At 40.2% G+C, this 25,235-nt stretch overlaps 1 protein-coding gene across 1 annotated transcript in view; it reads left to right on the forward strand.

The window, feature by feature from the left end:
- Positions 1-231: 231 nt before the first annotated feature.
- Positions 232-25,235, forward strand: part of STK31 (serine/threonine kinase 31) — a gene marked incomplete at its 3' end in the record, with an annotated part of 35,404 nt that continues 10,400 nt past the window's right edge. The window contains exons 1-12 of the mRNA XM_009695457.1: positions 232-259; positions 349-401; positions 1,863-1,961; positions 2,966-3,040; positions 3,796-3,954; positions 5,610-5,965; positions 7,871-8,036; positions 9,432-9,444; positions 10,039-10,150; positions 10,965-11,124; positions 17,160-17,282; positions 24,480-24,659. Coding sequence (XP_009693759.1) covers positions 232-259; positions 349-401; positions 1,863-1,961; positions 2,966-3,040; positions 3,796-3,954; positions 5,610-5,965; positions 7,871-8,036; positions 9,432-9,444; positions 10,039-10,150; positions 10,965-11,124; positions 17,160-17,282; positions 24,480-24,659 — 1,524 coding nt within the window. The remainder of the gene's footprint in view (positions 260-348; positions 402-1,862; positions 1,962-2,965; positions 3,041-3,795; positions 3,955-5,609; positions 5,966-7,870; positions 8,037-9,431; positions 9,445-10,038; positions 10,151-10,964; positions 11,125-17,159; positions 17,283-24,479; positions 24,660-25,235) is intronic.

A 25,235-nucleotide genomic window follows, 5' to 3' on the forward strand; every position in this document is an offset into this window, starting at 1 on the left:
GTAAAAAAGCGTTTTTTCACTAAAGAAGCAGGCGCTTCTCTGTTGGTGGGGAGAAGAGCTGAGGAGAAACGTGGGGGTGAGGTGATAGGAGAGCAGGAGCCCCCCAAGCAGGGAACCTGTGACACGTTCAGGGCAGGGAGAAGTCGTGTGCGCCCCGGCCCCAGGGCTCTGGGAGAATGCCGTCGTTGCTCTTTTAACTGTAGGTGTCTTGTAATGTTTCAGAATCTTGTCATGGATGGAGACACAGAGTATGACAAAGGTAATGTGAGGTGGTTTTTAAAACACGGAAACATATAATCTTACACTTGAGAATAATGTAATTTATTTTTTTCTTTCCCCTCCCTCAAGTTGAAGATGTTGTGGGCTGCCATGTTGAAGATGCGGTGACGTTTTGGGCGCAGGTGAATTCAGAGAACTATTTGATTTTAACTGAAGTGTTTAGTTTTATCCCCCCCCCACCCCGCCCCGCAAGTTTGTGTAGAAGTGAGAACAAATTATAGCATTTGATTATAGCATTTGATGTTGGGGGAAAAAAAAGTTAATTTAGATTTGAGAATTGCAAGTATTACTGCTCCCTTTTAAACTGAAATCTGTTATAGTTTGCTGAAATGTTGAAAAAAAGTGTTCATCCATCCATTCAAATTGTAGCTGGGTTTTCTTGAATATTTGATAGGCAAAAAAAAAAATAAAGCGAGGGTTAAAATATTTACTGTTGACTGAAGAATACTGTAGGAGGCAGTTGGAGCCCTGCTGGGGCTAACCAACAGCTGAGCATTTGGGGCAGTTTCAATGAAGCCTGGCATGGAGATGGTTCAAAGATACTAGGTTGTTTCAAGTTTTGTGTAGATGGGCAGGAGGGTCTTGGTTGGTGGGAGTGAGGAAGAGTGAAAAACCGAAACCAATGAGTAGTTCTCATTAACGTGGGGGGGTGCAGCAGGGAGAGGGGCAAATCCAGAAGGGGTACCAAAGCTTGCCTTTTCGGTTTGGTCTGCTGGCTAATTGATGTGTGTGTATTAGTCAAGACCCGTGCAGCTTTGAGCCAGTTGGAGACAGTAATGCTGCTTGTCATGTCCCTAATAGGAATTTGGGGAGGGAGACCAAACTTTACTCAGTCTGTTTATGGAATAGCTGCTTCTAATAAAGGGATTTTTAGATCTAATAGTCATAGGTAATTCTCCTTTAGGTTTTTACTCTGGCATTCTGCGACTCAGTCGCAGTGTTTTTATATTGTAAGGTACAAAAGTTAGGAGTGTACTTCTAAGGTTAACAAAATGTTTAGTTGCACTGGTGTTTTCTTTCCTGCTCTGAGCTCTGGATCCTTTCCTTTTAATTACGAGAAGAGTGTTTTCTAATAAATGGTACATTACTGGAATTGACCCAGTTTTACAGTGGTTCAGATACCAAGTTGTAACTGGAAAGACTCTGCTTCTCTCATCCAAACCAAAACCCAAGTCTTGCAGGTAAAGAGAATGAGATGTATGCCAGAGCTGTTATCTCCTCGTATTAAGGAGAGAAAGAAGAAGAACACCAAATACGTACTGAAATTTGTGAGGAAGGATTGATAAGTAAGATCTGCATACTGCTTGCAGAAGCTGGTAATTAAACTGTTAAAAACGTTCATTGCAAACTGTTTCTCTGGGGTACATTACCTGTGCCTGATCGTTTCATTAATTTTTGGAAGAAAATGAGAGCAGGCTTACAAATGGAACTAAAATCATGAAGATTGAAAGCTTAAGGTGGGGCATTACTTGTCTCAACAGCAGCGCAACTGTTTTGATTTAATTTCTGGCTGTTATAAGCCATCAAGCATCTATTAAAAGTGACAGTTAATAACTCTCGTACTCTCTCTCCTTGCTTCTTAGAATGTCAGTAGATATAATGATCTCTTGAAACTAAGTTGTGCGCTGGCAGAAGCTTGTCCTCGGGCTAATGCAGTTTTTGGCAAACCTGATTTTAATAAGGTAAGTAGGTTGTGTATATGTGGAGTTTGTTTTTCACCTGGATGTAAAAGCCTTAATTCTATGCAACCATTTTCTTGGATATTTTCTCGATCTTTGATTATACTGTGGGTTATAGTCTCTTAAGGTCTCGTTAAGAACTGCTGACTTTCCTAAAGAAAAGGCTTATTTTGTGTGAGCACATTTAAATCTTTCTGCACTTCAGGCTTCAGTTAAATTTTGCAACCATAGGGGTTTTTTAACACTCAGGAAATACTACAAGAAGGTAATATATGGAACACTGAATTCTCTTTTGTTGTCCACTATACATTATGGGTTATTTTTAACAAGAGAGCAGTGCTTTTTCAGAGAAGTGATTCTTTGCTCCATCTCAAGAAGTGCAGAAGATCTTATAAAAACCTGTAATGTTAAATGCACTGGACAAAGTACTTTTAAGAAGATAACAAGGACATATTTAGTAGCAGTTCTATGACAAACATACAAAGAGTGATGGCAACTTTTGTTTTTGTGTGTGAACTACTGATGGCTCGCTGCAGAGTAAGGTTTAAATAAAACGATTTGTCTGAACTGTTTGTGTGTGCCGGTGAATGACCTTCTGTGTTCCTCTTGAAAAGGAAGAAAATGCACCAACAGCAAACCCAGCATGTTTGTGGTGTGACTGGCCTGTTCCTTTGTCGGGCTTACTAAGCCATCAGTGTCAATAAAATGTTGTAGCAACACATTAACAGAAAAGCCATGGGAGTCTGCCGTGTAAAATGTTGGTGATTTTCTAGTTGCAAAATTTTCTTTGAGCTGTTGTTTTTGGACGAGAGGATTATGTTTCTGAAGCATCTAGCATATGTTGTTATGAGAGAGGTTATCAAATGTATTACTTTGTTTTCATACTGCTGTTGGGATAATTGCAGGAGAGTGTGAAAATAAGATTTGTAATGTATTACAAATACCATTTTGAGGTATGCTTGTATTTTCAGAATGCTATTCTTGATCTTTTTTTTCTTGATTTCCAGATCTATGGTGGATGTTTTTCTGAAGACAGATGTTGGTACAGATGTGTGGTCCAGCAAGTGATCAACAATGAAAAGGCAGGAGCCATTTTTTAGAAGTCTTTAATCGTATATCGGTTCTACATGCAGGATGATAGAAATAAATGCAACTCCTTCTCTTTTTGAAACTTGCTGTGTGAATGTGTTTAAAAACAGTGAATACACATGCGGGATGCAAATTCAAGTGAACTGTAATTTTGAGAAATGCTGATGAAAAGACTGGCAAAACATGACATACTTGCGAAGTACTGTTTGTATGTCTTGGTAAAGAGATTAATGAGTGGTAGTTAATGTTGTTAAGCAGTGTAACTTAATTTCAAAACTTCTGAATGGTGAAAATGGCAGTCAGCGTGTGACATGTTAGCACTGATGCAATTGACCTGAAAGAGTTGTTAATCAGCAGTAGGTGACTGATACAGAGGGCTAGTAGTTCCTGTGTAAAATTGTAATTTCTAAACAGGCTGGTTGGCGTGGAGACGTTAGGTTGCATATCTGTCCGTTGAAGAAAGTCTTCTATATTGCTTCTTCATTGTAGCCCTTGGAGAAAAAAAATGTGACTGCAGAGATCTGTTCTGTTACTTAAAAGTTTTGTTGCTAAGCTTTTAGACAGGTTCCAACTTAAGAGATTTCTCTAACTTGATTCCTTCCTCTGAAGGGTGTCTAAGGTCAGTACAGAGTATTCTGACCTCTGCAATGTGCACATGTGTTAAAATGCTTATATTCTAGTAGTTGTCAGCACGTATTTCTGTAGGAGGTTTGTGTAACCTCTGCTGATTTGTATGTTATTGTTGCAGTGTCAGGTATTGTACATTGACTATGGAAATTCTGAGGTTCTGAACAGATCAGACATAGTTGAAATTCCACCAAACTTGCAATGTCCGAGTATTGCCAAGAAGTACAGACTCTGGGGACTGCAGATACCAACTGATCAGAACTTAAACATGTTTGACCAGGTGAGTAACGGATTTTGAAACATTTAGATGATGAGGTCTGTAACAGATGCTGCTAAATATCAGCACAGTGTCACCAGGAGGAGTCTTCTGTGAGCTGGATGTTTACTTGTGAAGGCAGGCTATGCTGGGAAGAACTGTCTGATCTGCTGCCCTGAACATACTCTAGAAACGAAAATGGTTTTGTCAAAAATGGTTCATGTTGTGTTGGGGGGGACGATCTTCAGAGTCTGCTTTTACCATCTTCAGAGCCTCACGTTTGTTTCTGACTGGCCCGAGTACTTTCTGGCACTGAGGAAACAAAGTACCTCTGTTTCTTTCCCTTCTGAGGGAAAAACACCTCCCTTGGTCACAGAACCTGCGATAAATTCACTTACATCTGTGAACTCCTTGAATGCCATGTGCCTGGATACTGTACAAACTTTTTGTCAGGACGGAGAATAGCAGGTGAATGTGAGCAGTAGTAGGAACCGTGTTGTCCCTGGCCAGCAATGAACGTGACAGGCTCAGGAGCTGATGCCAACAGTACTGGTAAAAGCTTTGAGCCCTTCTGAGTGGCACTGGTGACCTTTGGTTGAATTTTACTAGTGGTGGTCTCCCTTCCCAGGACACCATTTACAGTCTTGTGGCGTGCTTCTTCAAGGCTTGTCCCTAGCACTGCCTGTGCTTCATCATCCAGTGACTTGAGAGCAGCAGTTGCCAGAGGAGGAGACAGGAAGCGGCTGTCCTGCTTGCCTTGTCATATACCTCTCTCCTTCAGAGGAGACCTTGTGTATGATCTTGTCCCTGTGGTCCTATTGATGTTGCTTAATGGGGTTACTTAAGACAGATGAAAATCTCTGCTTTCAATTCCCTGGGCTTTTGTTTTGTTGGTGTGGTGGTGGTGTGTGTTTGTTGTGATTTTTGTTGTGTGTGTTTTTTTTTTCCCCACAACAGTTCTTGTTGCTTGTGCTAAAGCATTATTTGCTTGCTCTGTGTAGCTTTGCGGCCTCCATCCCTTCCATTCTTAATTTTCAGCACAACCAGCTTGTTTTCAAAGTGGTGGGACAAAAAGAAAAAAAACTCTGTTAATAAAAGATAACTTTCTCCCAGATGTCTTGTGAAAGTCTTGAGTGCATTCCCCAGTCTTTCAAAGCTGTTTTTCTTTATATTACTGATGAAACTGGTAGCAGCCAATTCTGGCATTTCCCAATTTCTAAATGAGTAGTTTCAGTAAGGTAGTTTTCCATAATGTAGATACGCATAATAATTCATTTGTTGCTATGTTCTATTTCAACTTCTGGACCACTTATTGAAAGGTTGTTAAACAATGTAATAATTCAAATATTTTTCCATATTATTTTGTATAATGCTGTTAAATAGTTGGTCTGGTATCCTCTAAAAGACTTGGATACCGTGGTTGCCAACTTCTGTTGAAAGCTGATGGGACTTTGAATTTCTGTCACTTAAATGATACTGAATTCTTCAAAGCTGAACATTGAGGGAGAAATACTGGTGTTGAAGTCTAATCCAGAATAAATGTGTTAAATAAAAGCTTTGCCTCTGCAGGTCTTTGGTGTTTAGTCATATCCTCTTTTTCTTAGCAGAAAGATGGCTGATTTCATCTAAATGTATTCAGAGTGTCCAGTACATAACTTCATTGTATCTTTATTTTACAGGGGAGGAAGTTCTTGAGCAGCCTAGTTTTTGAAAAAGAAATAAAAATACGTCACAAAGCCAAGCACAAAGATGGTACCATTATTGCCCAGGCAGAATATGAAAAAACAGATATTGGAGAAGAGGTGGCCAAGGCAGGGTTTGCTGAAAAATGCACATCTCCAGGAAAGACTAAAAATGCAGAAGAGAGAAAAGTAGATGTCATGCAAAAACAACATTGGAAGATGAAAGTTTCAGTTCCACTGTGGGTTAACAGGTCTGATCACGTGCTGTACGGCACTGCAAGAGGGTGCTTTGACCAAGTTACTGCCAGTGTAAGGAGTCGGAATGTTGCTGGAAGCCCTGTGTTTGCCCAAAGGTAAGTTAGTGGGATGTCGGAAAACTTTGTATGAGTGATCTGATTAGCTTAGTTGCTGGGATGCGGGTATATGAGAAGATGGAGGGGGAAGTGCGTATCTAAAATACAAAGTTCAATTTCTGTCTGTCCAGCATCAAGTAATACTGGTACTCAATGGAAGGGAAGTACATGGGAGTCCGTGTGTGTGTGTACATGCTGTAGTGGTGGGAGTTAGGACAGTAATCTGTAGAAAACTGTTCATGAGTGTTGTTGCTGGTTGGATAGCTTGTTCTTCCTCGTCTGATTTCCAGAGACACAGTTCTTATGTATCTTAATGCAAGATTTTGAAAAAGAAGGAAGGGGTAGCAACTAGTAAGCAGAGGAGAAGATACCGGAAAGCTTAGTTGAAAGTGAAGGTTGCAGCACATCAGGCCTCTGGCAGATTTGCAGTGATAGGCAATGCAATGATGTTTGGTTTCGCATCTGTGTAATTTCCATAGGCTTGTTCTTGAGACTTTTTGTAGCTATCTCCTATTTATTATATACTCACTGGACACAAATGTGGAATGTATACGTACACTTACCTAGCAGGACAAACATATTTTGCTGATTTATTTGTGTAGGAATGTTATGAAGTGTTCTTGTAAGAAATAAAGCCAGCAATCACAGTTTGAAGTAAGCTTTAGGGAATAACGGTGCCTCTGCAACCTGTAATTACATTGACAAGAGGTGGTGGTAAGTTGGCAGTTAGAGTTGTTGTCAGAAATCTTTTTAGAGAGACATGTCCTACAGTTGCTAGGATTGCCGTGGCAACAGGCTGCTGAGAAAAATGTTTGTGGGTGGGAAAGATGGTACTTGGCATTCAGAAAGTTGAGGTGGTGTAAGAAGTAATGTTCTCCAAAAAAACTTGTTTAGAATTTGCTAATGTTCCATAATTTGAGCTTCTTGAACATTTTAATGAATCACCTGACGGCATGCTGTTCCACATACCAGCATGGTATCCAAATGTGTTTTACAGTTAGATCATTTAGGCAAGTCTGTGCTGTTAACAAATACTAATACGAAATGAGGTGCTCTTCAAAAAAGTCTAAATTTATGGTAAAGTGCCTCATCCTGAATTATTTTGATATTCTGATCTGCCCTGTTTTCTGAGTTACAGATATGCTGTGGGTCTGATTTTGAAAAAGAAATAGCCTTTTTTTGTTGTTGTTGTTGTGGCAAACAGTGTTGACATACTTTTGTGTACAAAGCTGTCCTGACTGGCCTGAGCAGCCGGCAGCCAGCAAATTTTCTATTCAGTTTCTGTATATTCTGGTGTCCTTCAGCTTTTTGCACATCACAGGCATTTTGGGGGTGGTACCTGTGAAGGAAATTGAGAAAGAAAGCAGCTAGGATGTAACCAAAGCCCTGCAGGTGAGAATGAAGTTGATGTCAGATCTAGTAGAGCTTTGGTACTGTAGAGTACTGTCGCAGTACTCTGAGACAGATGGCTTCACGTCACTCTTGTTATGAAAATAACTTTTAGAGTATAGATTCAAAACACTAGCCTTAAAGTGCTTTGGCATATTTAGTAGATAGAAGATTTGAATTGCGATGGACTTGAATTTTCTGGGTCTGCAGTGTGGTATTGCATGGTGTTTTTTAGATGGGACAGACTTTTGAGTTAGTGACTGAGAAAACAGATGAAGGGTTGTCTTCAATTGGTGTTTTTTTCTCCTTGGTGTTGTGTAGCAGTCTTTGTAAAGACTGGTGAGGAGAGGGATACAAAGTCTGAAGAACTAAAGCATGATTGTGTAGGTGCTTCTGTAGTCTTTTTGATGTGGAGTTCTGTAGTTGTTACTGAAATGACAATATCATGAAAGAATGTACATTGTGTTTTGTTGTTTGTTTGTTTTTAATTAATTCCTCTTATTTCATTTTTGAAAGGGAAAAAATGCTAGTTTCTGCCTCAGTGTCAGATACCAGGTTGGCACAAATAACAGCAGATCAGAAGCTGTCCAAAGAGAAAGTTTTCAGAAGGAAGAATGTAAATCTCTTGCAGAGGCAGAAGGAACTAGAATTAAAGGTTCGACAGCTGCAACTTGAACTTCAGGTATGTGGAAGTGCAAAGAGGATGCTTCTCTCCTCATTGCAAGTGTTTCTGACAATGCTTCTGTCTTACGGCTTCATCATACTGCAGTTCAGCTGTACGCTGTTGTTTGGAATATAGAAGGATTAAACTGGTTGAGTGAAGACTTGCGCTGATGCAGCGAGGTGCTGTCAATGTGTGTTAGTGTGCGTTTTGCAGTCCAGGTTGGACCCTCCCTCCCCTTGGTATATGTACTGGCTTGCCACTGCGCTTGATACAACTGCTAGTTTGGACGTAGGTGTTCAGTTTGAATGTGGAGTTTTGCACTTCTTGATTAAAAAACGTACTTTGTGTATAAGGATGTAATCCTTGCCTTTTTTTTTTTTTTCTCAGTTAGAGGGGAAAAACAGCTTTCTGTGTGTTGGGCTGGAAATTCCTAAGCATCGCAGAATCATAGCAGCTGTGGAATTTTAGAACTGGATAAAAAGGAGTATTTCCTTAATTGCTGCTTAATAGAAAAGATATGTTTCTTTCCAGGGGAAGTTCCTAGCGCTATCTGAGAAACACAGTGCTTATAATAGTTACCAGTAGGCTTAAAAATGCTGTGAGTGGTTTTAAGTGTGATAAACGGCAATAGCAAGAAGAGATTATGTGAAAGGGTGTTATGTTTGCATAATGTCGTGCAGAAAAGTGTTGTGCAAACTCTTACCTCTACAGATATGAAAGGAAAATCTGCCATTGTGTAAGTTCCTTTGACACCCCCAAACCTGAACTTGCACACAGCTGTTTCCTTTTTCTTTCTTGTGGGATAAAACTACTCATAACCAGCTTTGCTACTCGGTTACCGCTACCTAGAACACCTGTGTTTCTACATATACTAACCTGTCATTGCGCAGGTTCTCCATCTACTGAAAATACAATGTTTGTGCACATCTATGCAAGCTAAATTAACAAGCAACAGAATGCATGTCTGCAGCTAAGAAAAAATACTTGAATGCAAGGAATTCTTAGAAGCATTTCTTATATATAGTCTGATGATTTTTTAAAAAACTTGTTTTCTACAAATTGTAATTATATTTTGCGTTGAATGCAAGTAAACTACTTTAAAAGAAAAGATTCTGTATATTCTTTTAAGTAAGAAAATATTTATTCCCTGCTAAAAACGCTATGGTAGGCAATGATTTGTTTTAGAAGGGTGATGTGTGGTAGTGGCTTTGAGGGGTGCTTAAAAAAACACCCTGCAGTCACGAGACTTGGGATGGTCATCTGCAAATACAAACCTATTTAAATCCCTCTATTATTGGGTTTGTTTTTTTTTTTAATATGTAGCGAGTCTGAAAGACTAACAAAGTTTAAAGACTCTGTTTCATTACCTAAAGTGGAGTTTATAAAAGCATCTCTGTGGTATGAGAGCAAGAGCTTTTAAATTTAGGTTGCCCCTTGAGGAGTATAGCCTGATGTTGTATGTGGGCTTTTTTTGGGGTCAAGAATATTCCTTATTTTGTCTTAAGAATGCTCCTTGTAGGAAGGTCATTATGGTTGTACATACAGCGAGAGTTCTTGTTTTGCTGTACCACTTTGAGATGTGGTAGTGATGAGAGTAAGGAGTTCAGTGAGGTCCTGGACTTGATTTCCCTGAACTCACGAGTAGGAATTTTTCAGCAAGGGAAGAAAAAATTCCGTGTTGTCTGAAGACTTGCTAGCAAATGGGGGGTAATTGAAGAAGTACACTTGAACACATCACTACTGAAATGAGGAAGGAAATGAACCATTAACCTTTAAGAAGCTATTAAAGAAAATAAAATTATTCTCATTGTGTTTTCTGTCTTTCTAGGCATTTTGTTTGTGTTTTGAAGAGGGCCAGCTCTGTGTGTGTGTGTGTGCACGTATGTGTTTGTCTCTAGTTTTCAGAAGTCTAAATTGTGTTCTGCATGTTGGTAACCCTAGCTGACTGTTGCAACTGTTGATCTACCTTTACCTCTCTTTGTTGAAACACTGCTCCAAAAATGATAAATAATTCAGAGAGAGAAGGAAGCATCCAGAAAAGCTGCTGAAAGTTTTGAGGAAACCCTGCGTACTTATATTGGAACGAAAATGAGAAGTTTGGCTGCTAAGATGAAGGTATTGAAAGAACTTAGGTATGTTTGTTTTTTTTTTTTCTAAAATACTACTATTTATAATTGCCCTGCTTATCTCTTGGAAGTCATGCATGATTTTTGGTTTCCCAAAAGTTTTGTTTTGTTAATTTCCTAAGAAAAACATAGTGTTGTATATGGAGGGGAGTATTTCCCAAAAGCAAGGCTGAAACCTGAGCTTTTTGGGAGCTCACATTGGAATTTGTGTTGCCTGCTTCTTAGTGCTTATTGGATTAATTTGGTTCACTTCTCCTTTACCATAGCTGTTGCAAGAAGAGCTTTCAATTCCATCTTCAAGGAAGATGCTAATTAGTAAATGCAGCTAGGTGTTAAAAGTAACGGGGTGGTCAGAGTTCCTTGGATATCTGTATTTCTTTGAGAGGTGTATCTCTTTGGGTAGCCCAAATTACCCTTCTAGTTTTAAAAGAAGAGACAAAACTGCAGTGGAAAGAAGACTTGAAATACAAACGACTATCAGCTCCTTGAAGAAGGAATGTATATATTGTTATATCTATTCGTGGAAGATAAATGAAAAAAAAAAAATACCAAGGGAGAAAATAGGACAAAAGGCAAATTCAAAGCAGGAGGGAATTTCCATATACAGTATGTTCTTGGTCCTTCCTCAAAGGAAGATTTAACAGCTGAATGAAACAGATTGCTGCTGCTACTCTTTGAAAGAAACTAGGTCATTAACGTGGCAGGTGGTGTCTCAAAATTTGTGTGTTCAAGGAGTCTGAATAGCATTAATTTTTAAACTGCTTGAGTTCTGGAAAAAAAAAAAATCCTGGTAAAATGTTGTTTCCTCCTTACAACTTAGGCGCACAAATAAGAACAGTCATTTTGGGGAGCAACTCTCACAAGCCATAAAAGTGGTTACGGAAGGATGTCTCACTGTTCCCTCTTCCTTGGAAGAATTGCAGAAGATTTGGACGGAGTATGACTTGGCTCAAGAGAGGATTCAGTTATGCAGAAATGTGGTAAGCTGGATTTTTTTTTTTTTTTTCTCAAGAGCTATGATTTAACAGCTATTGAGAGAGTATTTTAGTCTTAATCCAGTGTAGCTGGATAGCATGAGCACAGCCTGGAAGCATCTGTCCTTTGCTAGGTAACGTCGGAGGCTTTGCTACCTTTGCCACAACTGATGTATTTGTGAAGTGTTAGTTTTTGTGTTAAACCTAGACTTTTTGACACCCTTGATTTTTGTAAAGAAATATAAGGAAATCAGAACATGGTAGCTAAAAGGTTTTTGTTCTGTAATGGTTAGAAACCGCTTCAGCTGTGCAGCTGCAGCGTCTCTGTTCAAAAGCTTATGTTAAAGCAGTGTGCCACCAGTTAGTATATGCTTCCCTTGTTTGGGGAAGCTGTTGCAAATGCGGTTGTATAGGAGGATGGACTTGTGTAGAGAAAAGCTGCCATCTAGTGCAACTTCTCTGCAGCCACAGATTGGAAAAAGCCTGTCTGGGAAGGCAGGCATGGCTGTGTTGGTAAGGATGGTATGTGCTGTGTCCCTCTTCTGCCTCGACGCTGCTTTTGGGAAGGGTAAGGTTCCCCGGTCTGTGGCAGGCATTGTGGTAAGGCAGGGAAGGGATGGTAGTTGTGTGTCTGGGCGAATGACAGCAAACATGCTGTGACTATTTTCAAGTATAACCTAGGAAATTTTAAACGTGTTTGCTGAAGAAGTATTGCTGTATTACACTGAATTTAACAGCACATGAAATGAACTAGAAAATGAGCCATGAGGAGAACCCAAGTAAGTTCTGGTTTTGTTGCTTGTGCAGGGAAAAGTATTGAAACATCTGTAGCATGGCATACATTTGATTGCTGTAGGTGAAAAGAAATTCTTTTGTTTACTAAAAACTGAGTCAAATGCTTATACTTGACAACACTAAGATAAGTGTTAATAAGCAGATGACGTTTTAGTGTTGCATCTTGTATAGGGGAGTAATGTGTAGAAGAACAGCTGCGCTGTGAGATACCAGGAGCCAAGGCTGCTTTAGGGATTCACTTACACAGGCTTTCCTTGGCTGAGTTCCTGATCCCATGTGAAACAGTGGCAATTGCAGATTTCTGGAGATCACATGGGATGGTTGAGCTCAAGCAGGTCCGTAAGCCTTGTTGAACAATAGCAGGCAAGTAAAGAAAAGCCATCTTAGAACTCGTTCTTGCCCCATTGTCCAGTTTTGCTTTGACTCAGTTGGATTGGGGACAGAAGGAAAGAAGACTTAACATGGACGAGAGTTAGGACAGATGCAGATAACGGTGGTGTGACTGGGGAGTCTCAAAGTATTTATTCAATAGAGGAGATTGTTGCTTTGGTGTTGTTCAGGTGGCAGTGTGTGTAAGGTGCGGGTTTTTTTTGGTTTTTTTGGTTTGGTTGGTTGTTTTCTTTTTTCAGTTGCCAACCCCAGCAAGCAGCATTCTTCCATGAGAAACATCTTTAAAAGAGGTTTCATTCTTGAAGAGTGCTTAGGGTTTTTCTGATTGACTAATTTCTGGGAATATGGTAGACTATCTGGACATTGTCACCTGTTTCAATTGTGAATGGCTAACGATGAAGTCATGTCTGCATGATGAGTTGTAGTGTGTTGCACTGCCAAAATATTTGAAATAACTGCTGAAATGAACTTACAGCATTATGCTGCTTCTAGTAGCTCCACATGTGTTTGTGTAGTCCTCTGTTTTGTGTTGGCAAGGGGTGGCCTCACACATGGCTTAAACTCGTTTTGTTCAGAAGTCAACAATGCCGCCCTGGTGTCCTCTGCCCATTCTGACATTGTTCCTGGTTGCCTAAGCTAAGGTGTACACGAATGGTGGCGTGGAATCTTGTGACTTTCAAGAGCATACTGTTGTTCTAAAAAAACCCCAACCAACCAACAAAACCAAAACCCCCCCAAAAAAAACCAAACAAAACTTCCTGCTGTCTGAAGAGATGAAGTTGTCATGGTAGTGTCACAAATGCTTTAAACAGGGAAAAATAAAGAAGATGGGAGTTCTGCTAGATATTAGGTATCCCCCAGAGTGCCTGAGTGCTGCAAAGGGTATGCAAGTGGGAATGTGTTTGGAAGTGTAGAGCTCCGTGAAGAATTAATTTAGTTTTCGAGATGAATTTGTAGCAGCTGGAAGCAGGGCTTTGCAAGGCTCTTGTGGAATTTAAGTATTTTGAAGACTTGGTAGGTGAGGAGTACAGAGCTTAAGTTTTGGTGGCATAGTGCTAGAGCTGCAGTACCACAAAGGTTGTCCTGTTTTAACATGTGGCGTAGTGACTTCACTTTTTTTTCCCCTGAGAATCATTTTGATTTTTAAAAAGCTATTTTATGTGCTGTAGCATGCCACAGGACCTTGGCTACTGTATTTTCAAATACAAGAAATGTCTAGGATGCACACAGTAAAAGGGTGTGCTTGTTATTCTGCCTGTCATCCCTGCTTAAATTATACTGACTGTAGATAGGCTAACAGATATTTTTGATAGTGCAATCAAGTATGTTAATGTCACTAACTGTTTCCTGCTCAGTTAAAATGAGGTACATGTAAATGCAGTGTACAGGAAGCCCAGTGAACCCAAACAGATGGATGAAATAGTTGGCTATTGAACTATAGCAGACTGTTTGACTCTGCTTAATCTGTCAATTTAGCTGTCAAAATTGGTTTTACCAAGTTAATTCTTGCTATTCAGTTGCCTAAGCAATGTGCTCTTCCTTTAACCTCCCTGGAGTGCTGATGCCCTCTCTCACTGTCACAACCCTCATTTGTTTGTAAGCTCTTGGGAGTGAACATCTTGTCTTGCTTTGGGGGAAACCTAGTGCATCTTAAACAGATATCACAGGCATGAGTAAACCCAATAAAGTTTGAGTGCAGACTAAATGGCATTATTTCAGTTTTCATTGTCTATGCTTTCTTAGTTGATTTATGCTGGTTTAACTGGGTCTTTCCTAGATATTGTCGGAAAAATTAATATGAGCGACCAGAGCATTTGTTCTTAATAAGGTATTCATGTAACATATGACTTGGAAACATAAGAAGATTATCAGTGAATTGAGGTAGTACTGGGACATGGTGTGTGTGAAAATAACAAAGATGATTCTTCTGGAGTGGAAATGCTTAAAAATATATTCAGAACTAATCATAGAATTTGATGTAAATTCTGTGTCCAGATAGGAAGGTAGTGGTGCTGGTGACTTAACCAGCTCTTCTGTGAAACATTATTGAGAGGATGGCAGCTTTGCAGATGAAAAAACAGAGTTAATTAGAAATTCCCCTGATAGCAATGTAGGCAGATACTCATAGTAATAGGTTGTAATACAAATACTGACTTTTCAGACATCGTAGATAGTGTTTTGTGGATGTGTTGCTTAATTTACGATTTTGATTTAGAAACTTATTCAAGATTTACTTTCGAGACTGTAGTGTACATATTCCACGTTTTTTGTGGGAAGGATGGAAAAATAATCATGCCAATGTTTAAAAGAGGGGAACTATTCAGTTGCTCCTTTAAAAAAAAAAAAAGTGGAATAGGGTGGGATAACTAGAGCCATTTAATGAGGATGCTGATGCCAGAGGTAGATTTAGTTATTTCATATACTGCAAAGTAGTAACTTGCACTAAAGGGAGCCAAAAACTGGGGCTAAAAGTAGAAATAGGCTCTAAAAATGGGTTAGAATTTATCCATGGAGAGGGAATTAATTTTTTTCTCTTGCTTATGAGGTCATTAAATCACACTAAAGCATGAATGCAGTGATGAGGTGATTGCAGTATAGATACCCTGCTCTTACGGACTTTCATGAGCATTGCTGTAGTAACAAGAAACAAGATGATAAGCTAGTTTGGCATTTGGTTTGACCGAGTCTGGTGGTGGTTTGTCGAGTTGTGGGGGTTTGTTTGTTTGTTTTGAGAGGTATAAGATGGACTAGACACAAAATAAACTAAATTATGTAGTTTGAGAAGCCTTTAGCCTGTTCTAAAGGAGTTTAATTCTACTATTTGCTGTTGTGATGAGCTTGCATCTTTCTAAAGCAGACTATTAAAATACTGCCTGTGTACTTAATGCTCTCTGAAGTTACCGTTCTTTAACAGGCATTTTCTGAGCCATGAACTATCACATGTACCCAATTAAATGGCAGATTGGAGGCTTGTCCTGTGACTTGCGAGCTGTCCGTTTTGTTCCTGGATTGTCATTTAGTCATGTGTAGGCTGTTAAATTTACTCTAGTGCTTGAACTGGTACTAATTGGAGTTTGGTTGCCCAGATGAATCTTCTTCTACATTAAGTCTCTATTGCTCCAGTTTTTGAAGTGAAATTCTGTAGAAATCTTATCTTGTAAAATGTTCTTTCTGACAGGGGATCTTTATTCATTTTTATGCAGTGCATTGTGGTATTCTTTTAGAAACTACCTCCTGTCTTATGCAGAAAAAGCATCAGAAAGTTTGTAAAAAAAAAAATGAAAATGTGCTTTTGGTCACCAAAGATGCTCAAAAAGTGCAGAAGTGCCAATTAAATCTTCTTGTTGTTGTTCCATGACTTTAAGTGCTAAAACAACATGTTGTGTTCGCCTTCTGTAGTAGAACTTAATCCACTGATTTTTATTATCCAGCCCACTAATGTCTGGCTGAATTACAACATCTCTTCAATTGCTAATCTGAGTTTTAAAGCAGTCTATGCTGCAACTTGGGGTTTCATTTTTAATTGGAGTTTGTCCATCTTTCAGTTTCCAGCCATTGGTTCTCTTTCTGCCCTTGTCTGTTAAAGGCAAAAGGTTTCTAGTCTGTCTTCTGTGAATACTTAGAAGTTGACTTAATCAGGAATTTTTAAGGTTTCACTAGATAAACTAAATTTAAAAACTCTGGGAACCTGTGTTTGTGTATACATATTTCTATTACAGTTATATTTATATTATATATTGCTTGTTAGCAGGAAGTGTTTGTTTGTTCTTTGGCTCCATGTGAAACTGGTATTAGTGCCATGGTTAACTCTTCTGTTGTTTTCTGTTTCTTTACTAATTGCCTTCCATACTAGACTTTCCAAGATGTATGTTTGGTTGGTTGGGTTTTTTTGTGTGTTGTGGGTTTTTTTTTTTTTTTTTTTTTTTAGTGTTTGTTGTTTTTTTTTTTTTCCCTGGGGTAAGGAAGGAAATGTGTGTCAAGAAAGTGTTTTATAGCTACTTGAGTCATTTTACTTACGTTTTCATTTTTGGGGATAGGTGTAGGAGGGAATAGCAAATCTTTACAACAGGTCTGTAAAGCTGTAGTATGGTCTTCCATGTTCATATATATTTTCATATTTCTGTGGGCATGTTGGGTTAAATCACTGTGAAAAGAACACTGCAAACATGCTTCTGAGTAAGTTGCTTCATCCATTTTGAAAGGTTTGGTTTTGGTGAGTCTGTTAGGTACCTTGTCTGATATGAATGTGGGGTTTCTTTCCCATTAGCAGAACTAATCCTGCCAGCCTTCCAAGGGAAACTTTGTTTCTAAAAGATTATCTTTAGTTTAATGATCTTACCGCAGATATTCGGCAGGGAGTTTACAGGTCACCTGTCTTTGCTGCTGGAAGACAAGGAAAAAAGTTAGTAAAAGGATTTTTTTTAATTTATTCTAGAGTATTCTTCTCCAGCAAGAAATCTTTTGCAATCTGGCTTTGTGGATATAATTTGGCATGTGTGGAAGTGTGGATAATCTAAATTCTGATTTCTGTAGTACAATCAAAAGCCGCAGGACAACTAGGACATTTTAAGTTTACAGTGGCAGTTAGGACTCCCACTGTTATCAACAGTCATGCAGTAACTGTTTCTTTAGTTGTCTGGTAATGCAGTCATAGTTTTAAGCTGTAAAGGGTGCTGTATCTGTGCAAGGTGGTAATGCCATAGGAGTAGAGGTTAAAAACAAAATTTGCTTTTTCACTCTTAGGCATGTATTATGCTATTCATACTTTGCAGGGGTTAACACTTTTTGTATCACTTTCCACATTGCATATGTGGTGTTTGGGTGTGAGTTGCTGACTTGCTTTTCCTTCTGCATAGGATGAAAGAGATGAATTGATTACCAAGAGGGATGAGGTGCAGCAGAACTTGTATTCAGCAGTGGAAGAATTAATTTTGGAAGTGGATCAACTGCCCCTCTCTGAGCGCTCGACGACGTTGCAAGTAAGGAGGTTACTTCTATCAGTTTTGATTCTGAAACACTGAGAATCTGTGGAAGGCATTTCTTAACTGTTAAACGTTTTATAGTTGGAGACCTCGACAGTGGCAGATGAAGCTTTAGGTAACACTTCTGAGTTAAGTTGTACATCTGACACCTGTAGTACTTGTGATCCTGGTCTCCTAGATGTTTTGTTTCTAGAAGCAAATTATTATCCAGATCCTGGCTTTGAGCAGCAGCTTTTCTCTTATGGTACTGTGTTTGGTGACTAACAAGACTTCACAAAGCACAGAATATTTAGAAGACAGGTGTTAATGAGAGAACCAACAATTAAAAAGTCAATCCTGTAAATTGTGGCACTGGTTTTTGTGGTTGGATTATATGCTTTGCTAGCCCTTTCTGTTAAGGTGGCTGTGTAGTTTGGACTGGTGTAGCGAAGTGTAAAATGTTTAAAGCTCTTTTTTTTTTTTTTTTTTAAGGTGAGACTTAAACACTACAGAAGCACATGTTTATACCAGGAGTCTCTCTCCCTCCCAACCAACCCAACAACAGAAAGTGGGGAAATAGATGGGGAAATAGGCTCTGTCAGAGGCAGTAAGAACTTTTGAAGAGGACTTTACCAGTAGAAACACCAAGTTGGTGTTTCTGGTCTTTGCTATTAGAAATAATTTCTTCTCTTATTTTTAACTTTAGAAATACTACTTCTTGTTTTGACTGTGTGAGTGTGTGTGGAGGGGGGACAAAGTTTGGCAGTAGTTTGACAGCTTGTCTGTACAAATTCCAGAGATGTATTCATCCACATATGAATGAGATTGGGTTCTTATGAAAAATCACCATGATTACAGGCTGCATTATAAGTTTGTATAATGTTGGAGCAGCATTAATAAATTGAAACATTCAAATTTTCATGGAATTACTTACTCCATTTCTAATGGAATTATTTTTCAAAGCCATTCAAAAAAATGTTTTGATACACTTATTTTGGTTGTAATCTGATACGCAGATTGGTGTCTAATTAGAAAAGATACTGGATGGGTGGCATTTTACAGCTTTCTCTCACTGCAGGCCCTGTGTGGATCCTCCTCCTTCAGACAGAGGAATGTTGCAGTGTGTTGTTGTGTGGGTTTTTTCTGTTGTGTGGTTGGGTTTTTTTTGGTATGTGTTTAAAGGTTATGCTGTGCTAATCCACTAGGTGGTAGGCATTAAGCATCTTCTAGGTAATTGTACTGCAGTGAAATTTTAATGGTTTTTTGAAAATATTTGAAGGGGTACTGAAATGCTGCTAGGTGTATTAAGTGAATTTTATGCTTTAGCTTAACTGTATTGATGATCCTCTCTTGTATTAGGAGCTAGAAGATCAAAATAGTTTTCCCAAGTGGGGAAACAGAAAGAAGTTTATACTAAATATCAGCGAGAACCTTGGTTGCAATTTTATAGAGCTGAAGCAGTTGTGCTGTGCTGTCCTAGAGAAATGAGTGTTTCTTCCAGTGTCTCTCAGAAGAACAGGAGCTTGGAAGCTCATGGCTTTCTCACAGAGGCTGTGTATTGCACACCTCTCTTCTGCATTGCACATCTCTTCTGACTTACGTTTTGTACCTTCCAGTGAGAACTGTTATTGGCCTGAACTACAGACAAAATCAAACGGCATCAGCCACAGCTGAGTCCAGCTGGCTAGGACCGAAATAATCAATTGGTGAGCTCCATGCTTTCCAAGTGATAATACTGCCTTGGTTAAGAGGAAGCTGAAGAGTGTGGGCATACATATAAAGTTACTCTAAAGCAAGCTAGGGTGTGAGCTGAACAGTTGTCAGCTGTTCTGTATTAGCTGTCTGTAAGCATGTTTCCTCTGCCCCGTGGATAGCGTGTGGTAGCTTGTTCTGCTCCTTTTGAGTTACTGTGCTTACAGATGGCAACTGGGACAAGTGCATGTAGGCCACTGAGCTGTCTTCATATGGTAACTTGTTACCCTTCTGGAACCTACTTACTGTATCCATATGCTGGTGAAGTTGCTAATGGTTTAGGGAAGTGTGTTGATAGTATGAAAAATAAATGGGAAGGAATAGGATGTAACTCACAGGATTCTTTCCTTGAGGACAGGCTGATGGAATGCATGCATGTACTCTTCTGGTGTGGCTAGTGCTATTATTTTTGTAAACAGGGTGTGATATTGGATATGGAACGGTTACTGAGCACTTTTCTCAGTTCTGTTACTCAGTTTTGGCTACTGTTAAATGGGCTGGTTTTTTTTTCTGCATCCTTCAGACTGTTCCGTTTGAACCTGACTTCTCTCTTGCCGTGCCATTTTCTATCCATGTGTATCAAAATCCAACTGTTCAAAAAAGAATGCAAGAAAAATCTGTTGTGCACTTGAATCATTTAAATAACCTCCATAAATTTATCACAAACCTCCTTTTTTTATTTGCTTATAGACAAGCATATTTGTACAAAGCTCGTGTCACTTGGCTCAGTTGGAAATTGGTGTTTTAAATGATCAATTGTACTGAATGAATGCCGTTCACTGTAGTAGCTAATGTTATGAAAGTGGTTTTGTAATTTTTATGAAATACTGTTTTGTGGTGTGGTGGGGTTTTTTTTGTTGTTGTTTGTTTGTTTTGGGAGGGGGGTGTCACTATATTTAGTTAGTTATGATGTGAGGAAATTTTTATGCTTTTGGCTCCAATTTGACCTTTGACTGTGCTCTGTAGAGCTGGGGCCTGGTTGTGGCATCATCATGTGTAGTTCTACAAAATTGATCAAGCTCACTTCCTCACTTCCGCGGTACCTGCAGCCCTCAGCAAGGGGAGGCCGTTGCTGCCAGGTTCTGGCCTGTGGTAGTAGTGTCAGTCTGTTTTACTTAAACTATATTTGGTTGCTCATATGATCTCTGTGTTTCAAGTGTCTAAAAGGCTCCTGACGAGTGACTTTAAGTTCTGTCATACTGCTTTTTCCATAGGATTGGCTGTTGAGTCTGAAGGGACGCAAAGGTGAAGAACCTCTCTCAGGAGAAGGGGAGGTCTTTTGGTGTTTTTCTTCATCTACATGACCTAGGTGTTTTTTGGAAAGGTCTGTGATACTTAAATGTTCTGGAATCTGAGAAAAGAAAAAAAGTGAAACACTTTATATAAGCAAACTGTCAGCAGCCTTTCTTAGCGATTTTTTAGTCATCTTGTCAGGAATGATGTGGATAAGTAAAATGATGGGTTTTGAAAGCTGAAGGATGCTGTTTATTACAAAAGCACAGGTACATCCAGTCAAATGAAGGGGGAAGAGGATACCAACAGGATTGCAGTAAGCCAAGGGTTGGCATGGCGTCACCTGAGTGTGGCAATCGTAGTGGGAACATTTACACTGCTCCTGGGAGTACGGAGGGCTCAGCAGTGTTCCTGAAATGCTTGTACGCCAATGCGTGCAGTATGAGAAACAAACAGGATGAACTGGAAGCATTGGTCAGCTCTCAGAGCTATGATATCTTTGGTGTTAGTGAGACTTGGTGGAATGAGTGCCATGATGGGCATGCTGGGATGGAGGGCTACAGGCTGTTCAGGGGGGATGGGCAGGGCAGGTGAGGTGGAGGTGTCACACTGTACGAAAGGGAAAGATTTGATTGCACAGCCCTTACAGGTAGTGATGATGTGGTTGAGAGCCTCTGGGTAAGGACTAGGGGGATAGAAAACAAAGGAGATGTTGTTGTGGGTGTCTACTACCAGTCGCCCAGCCAGGATGTAGGCGCTGATGACTTATTCTATAAGCAATTATGAGAAATTTCTGGATCAGTAGCCCTTGTCCTTAGGGGAGATTTCAACTTTCCAGACATCAACTGGGGATATCATACTTCTGTGCTGAGCATGCCTTGGAAATTACTGAAGTTTGTAGGAGATAACTTCTTGTCACATGTACTTGGTGAGCCAGCTAGGAAAGATGCCCTCCTAAACTTGCTGTTTGTGAATAGAGAAGGCCTCGTGGAGGATGTGATGGTAGGTGGCTGTCTTGGACACAGTGATCATGAAATGGTTGAGTTTAAAGTTTTCAGTGTAGTGAGGAAAAAGGACAGCAGAGTTGCTGCCTTGGACTTCAGGAGAGCAAACTTCAAGCTATTCAGGGAGCTATTTAGCAGAGTACCCTGGCAATTTGCTTTCGGGGGCTTAGGAGTCCACAAGTGCTGGTCAGTTTTTAAGAACCACATTTTAGAAGCACAGGAGCAGATAATTAAACTGTGTCATAAGTCAAGCAAGTGGGGCAGAAGACCAGCTTGGCTGAACAGCTTGTGGAGCTCAGGAGGAAAAGAAACTGTATGATCTCTGGAAGCAAGGTCGGGCTTTGCGCAGAGTAAGAGCTGTGGTTCATTATGCAGGGAGAAGACACAAATGACCAAAGCTCAATTAGAATTGAAACTGGCCAGTGTTGTTTCTGATAACAAGAAGGGGTTTTTTAAGTACGTTAATAGCAAGAGGAGATCCAAAGAAAACATTGAACTGATACTTGTTGAAGATGGTCATCTGACTAATAGGGGTGAAAAAAATGTGGAGACATTCAATGTGGTTTTTGTTTCAGCCTTTATTAATACTGATAGACCTTGGGCTTACCCAGTCCCCTGAGTCAGAGGACCACGAGTGTGGGAACAATGACTTTCCATTTGTGGACACTGAAATTGTAAGGAACCAGCTGTATCAGCTGAATGTTCACATGTCCATGGGGCCTGATGGGATTCATGCTAGAGCATAGAAGGAGCTATCGAATGTTATGGCAGGACCCCTCTTGATCACCTACCACGGGTCTTGGGAGTCTGGGGAGGTCCCAGCTGACTGGAAGCTAGCCAACATTATTCCAGTCTACAAAAAGGGCATGAGGGAAGACCCAGGGAACTACAGACCTGTTAGTCTAACCTCAGTTCCTGGAACAATTAAGGAGAAGATTATACTGGGTACTATTGAAGGGCATTTAAAGAATAATGCAATCATTAGGCAATCAACATGGATTCACAAAAGGAAAGTCCTGTTTAGCTAATCTCACAACCTTCTATGATGGGATCTCCCACCTAGTGGGTGGAGGGAAGGAGGTAGATGCAGTTTTTTCTGGATTTTAGCAAGGCTTTTGGTACTGTCCTTCTGGACATGTTGTCCAACTGTGGGATGAGCGGGTTCACGGTGTGCTGGGTGGGGAACTGGCTGAAGGGCAGGGCTCAAAAGGTTGTAGTGAATGGGGCTGCATCTGGCTGGTCACCAACCATGTTCTTCAGGGCTCAATTCTAGGGCCAGTTCTGTTCAGTATATTTATTGACGATATGGATGCAGGAGTTGAATGCACCATTAGCAAGTTTGCTGGTGATACCAAACTGGGAGGTGCTGTTGACTCTCTTGAGGGACAAGAGGCCTTGCAGAAGGATCTAGAGAGATTGGAGCATTGGGCTGTGATTAATGGGGTGAAATTTAACAAGTCCAAATGCTAGATTCTGCACCTAGGGTGGACTACCACTGGGCACAAGTACAGATTAGGAGAGGAGTGGCTGGAGGAGTCCCTGCAGAGAGGGATCTGCGGGCGGTGGCTGACAGCAGCTCAGCAGGAGCCAGCAGTGAGCCCTGGCAACCCAGAGGGCAAACCCTACCCTGGAATGCACCGAACACCGCATAACCAGCCGGGCAACAGAGGTGATTAACCTGCTGTATTCAGTGTTGGTGTGACCTCTCCTTGAGTACTGTGTGCAGTCCTGGGCCCCACCATTTAAGAAGGATGTGAAGGTCCTTGAATGAGTCCAGAGGAGGGCAACAAAGCTGGTGAGGGGGCTGGCAGGCATGGCCTGTGAGGAGTGGCTGAGGACTCTGGATTTGTCTAGTTCGGAGAAAAGGAGGCTGAGGGATGACCTCATTGCTCCCTACAGCTTCCTGAGGAGGGGACATGGAGAGGGAGGTACTGATCTCTTCTCCCTGGGATCCAGTGATAGGGCGTGTAGGAATGGTTCAAAGCTGTGCCAGGGTAGGTTCAGACTGGACATTGGAAAGAGTTTCTTTACTGAGAGGGTGGTCAAGCTCTGGAACAGGCTTCCTAGAGAGGTGTTCGATGCCCCAAAGGTGTCAGTGTTTAAGAAGCATTTGGACAATGCTCTTAATAACATGCTTTAACTTTTAGTCAGCCCTGAATTGGTCAGGCACTTGGACTAGATGATCATTGTAGGTGCCTTCCAACTGAAATAGTCTATTCTATTGTAAATCCCACTGTTTAGGGAGAATTTTCTTTTTCAAACTACAGCAAATTGCCTGCAAACACCAGTGTAGCTCTCAAGTATTTTTTCAGCATGGGACTTTCCATCCAGGTGCAAGGAAGGCTTGCTTTCTGTCAGGATGGTAACTGACTGATAGGTTCTTCCCTGACCCCGCTTGTTCTTCAGGTCATTTGACAAGCTCCCCTTTGTTTAAAAGTGATTTCTGTTTGCCCTGAGCTTTTCCCTCAGTGCCTTTCCCTTACATGTAGCACTTCAGTTTCTTTTCCGGTATAGGTTGAAAGGAGGTGGAACTTGTGCTTCATATACTTGCAGAATGCTTGGCTTTCAGATGGAAATACAAGTTTCCAGACTGTAAAACTTGTTTGACGGGACCTTCAGGTGTCAGACATGTAAATAATTGCTGTTCCTAGGAAATCTAGGAATCAGTGTGATGATGAAGGTGCATCAGAAGAGATTTGACTTCTGAAGGGAGAGATCAGTCCAGAAGCATTCCTTGGGTGTCTGGCTGCTCACCTTGTTTCTTAGTACAAGTTCACTTTGTTTTCTGAATTTGAGCAGTTCTATGAGGAGCATTATAAATTGAACGCCATTTTGCTCTTTTTCCTGATGAGTATGACTTTAAAGTCCAAGCCATAGGGAAGAAGAAACCAGAATACAAATGACTTCTTATGAGCTGTTAAGCCTTTTGTGTGTCATGTCCTTCCATGTTTTGGAGGGAGAAATCAGTCTTTATGATTTCTGTGTGAGATCCTTTTCTGCATTGCAGTTTCTGGTAGACATACTATCACTAAATCTGAGAGGAAAGTGGAATATAAAATATACTTCACTGGATATAGAAAGAGGCTTTTGTAGTAGGAATAATTTTATGCCAGCAGGTAGTGATAATTTTTTCTGTGTTGAATGTCTTGATTTTTATATCTAGTATATTGTCACAAAATTCTTCTTGTTTTCAAACCTGTTTTTGTGTGATTCACTTGATGCACAGGAACTGTTGTCTTCTCTGAAGATGGTGCATGGGCAAGATTCTGAAGCAGATGACTCTGAGGACGTATTTCAACAGTTCTTTAAGTGGAAGAGTGTTAAAATGAATAAATTAATTTGTGTCAGAAATTATACGGACACAGCTCTGCAAGTTCTTGCTGACTGGTTCAGTGACATCTTAAAGGTAAGGTGAACAGTCAGTCTCTCCTGTTGGTGAAAAAGATAAAGTATGATACTTTCTAACTGAGCTTGTGAGGAGTAGGCATTAGTAGGAGTAACTACCTAAGGCGCCGGGAGATTGTGCATATGAGCAGTGGCACTAAAGGACAGTGCCTCAATACAGAGGGAAAGGTAATGCATTGAGGAATGGAGTGTTAGTTTACTTTTATTCTTAGTGTACCTTTGCGGTGAGCCAGAGTTTATGCTTTCTTATGACAGGACATCTTTTGTGTAAAGATCAGTACTTCTATGCAAGTATAATATTTGTATGAGTGTGCTCTGTCTGTTCATTGTGCAACTGAAATGTTTTAATTGGTCCTTTCAAGTGGCTTTTGGATAGAAAGACTTCAGATTTTAAAAGATTCTAGTTCATAAATGTTGCTGAAAGAGGTGATGAAAGATCACTGCAAAGAAGCAGCCAATCTGACTTGACATGATCTAGGTAAAGGTTGCAGACAAATTTATAATAGAATGTTTTTCCTCATTGAAATGCTGAGTGTGGAGAATTTATGCAAATAAATAGTCCACTTCTATTTGCATG

This window comes from Cariama cristata, unplaced genomic scaffold (genome assembly GCF_000690535.1).
Source record: "Cariama cristata isolate BGI_N322 unplaced genomic scaffold, ASM69053v1 scaffold152, whole genome shotgun sequence".
NCBI classification, from domain to species: domain Eukaryota; kingdom Metazoa; phylum Chordata; class Aves; order Cariamiformes; family Cariamidae; genus Cariama; species Cariama cristata.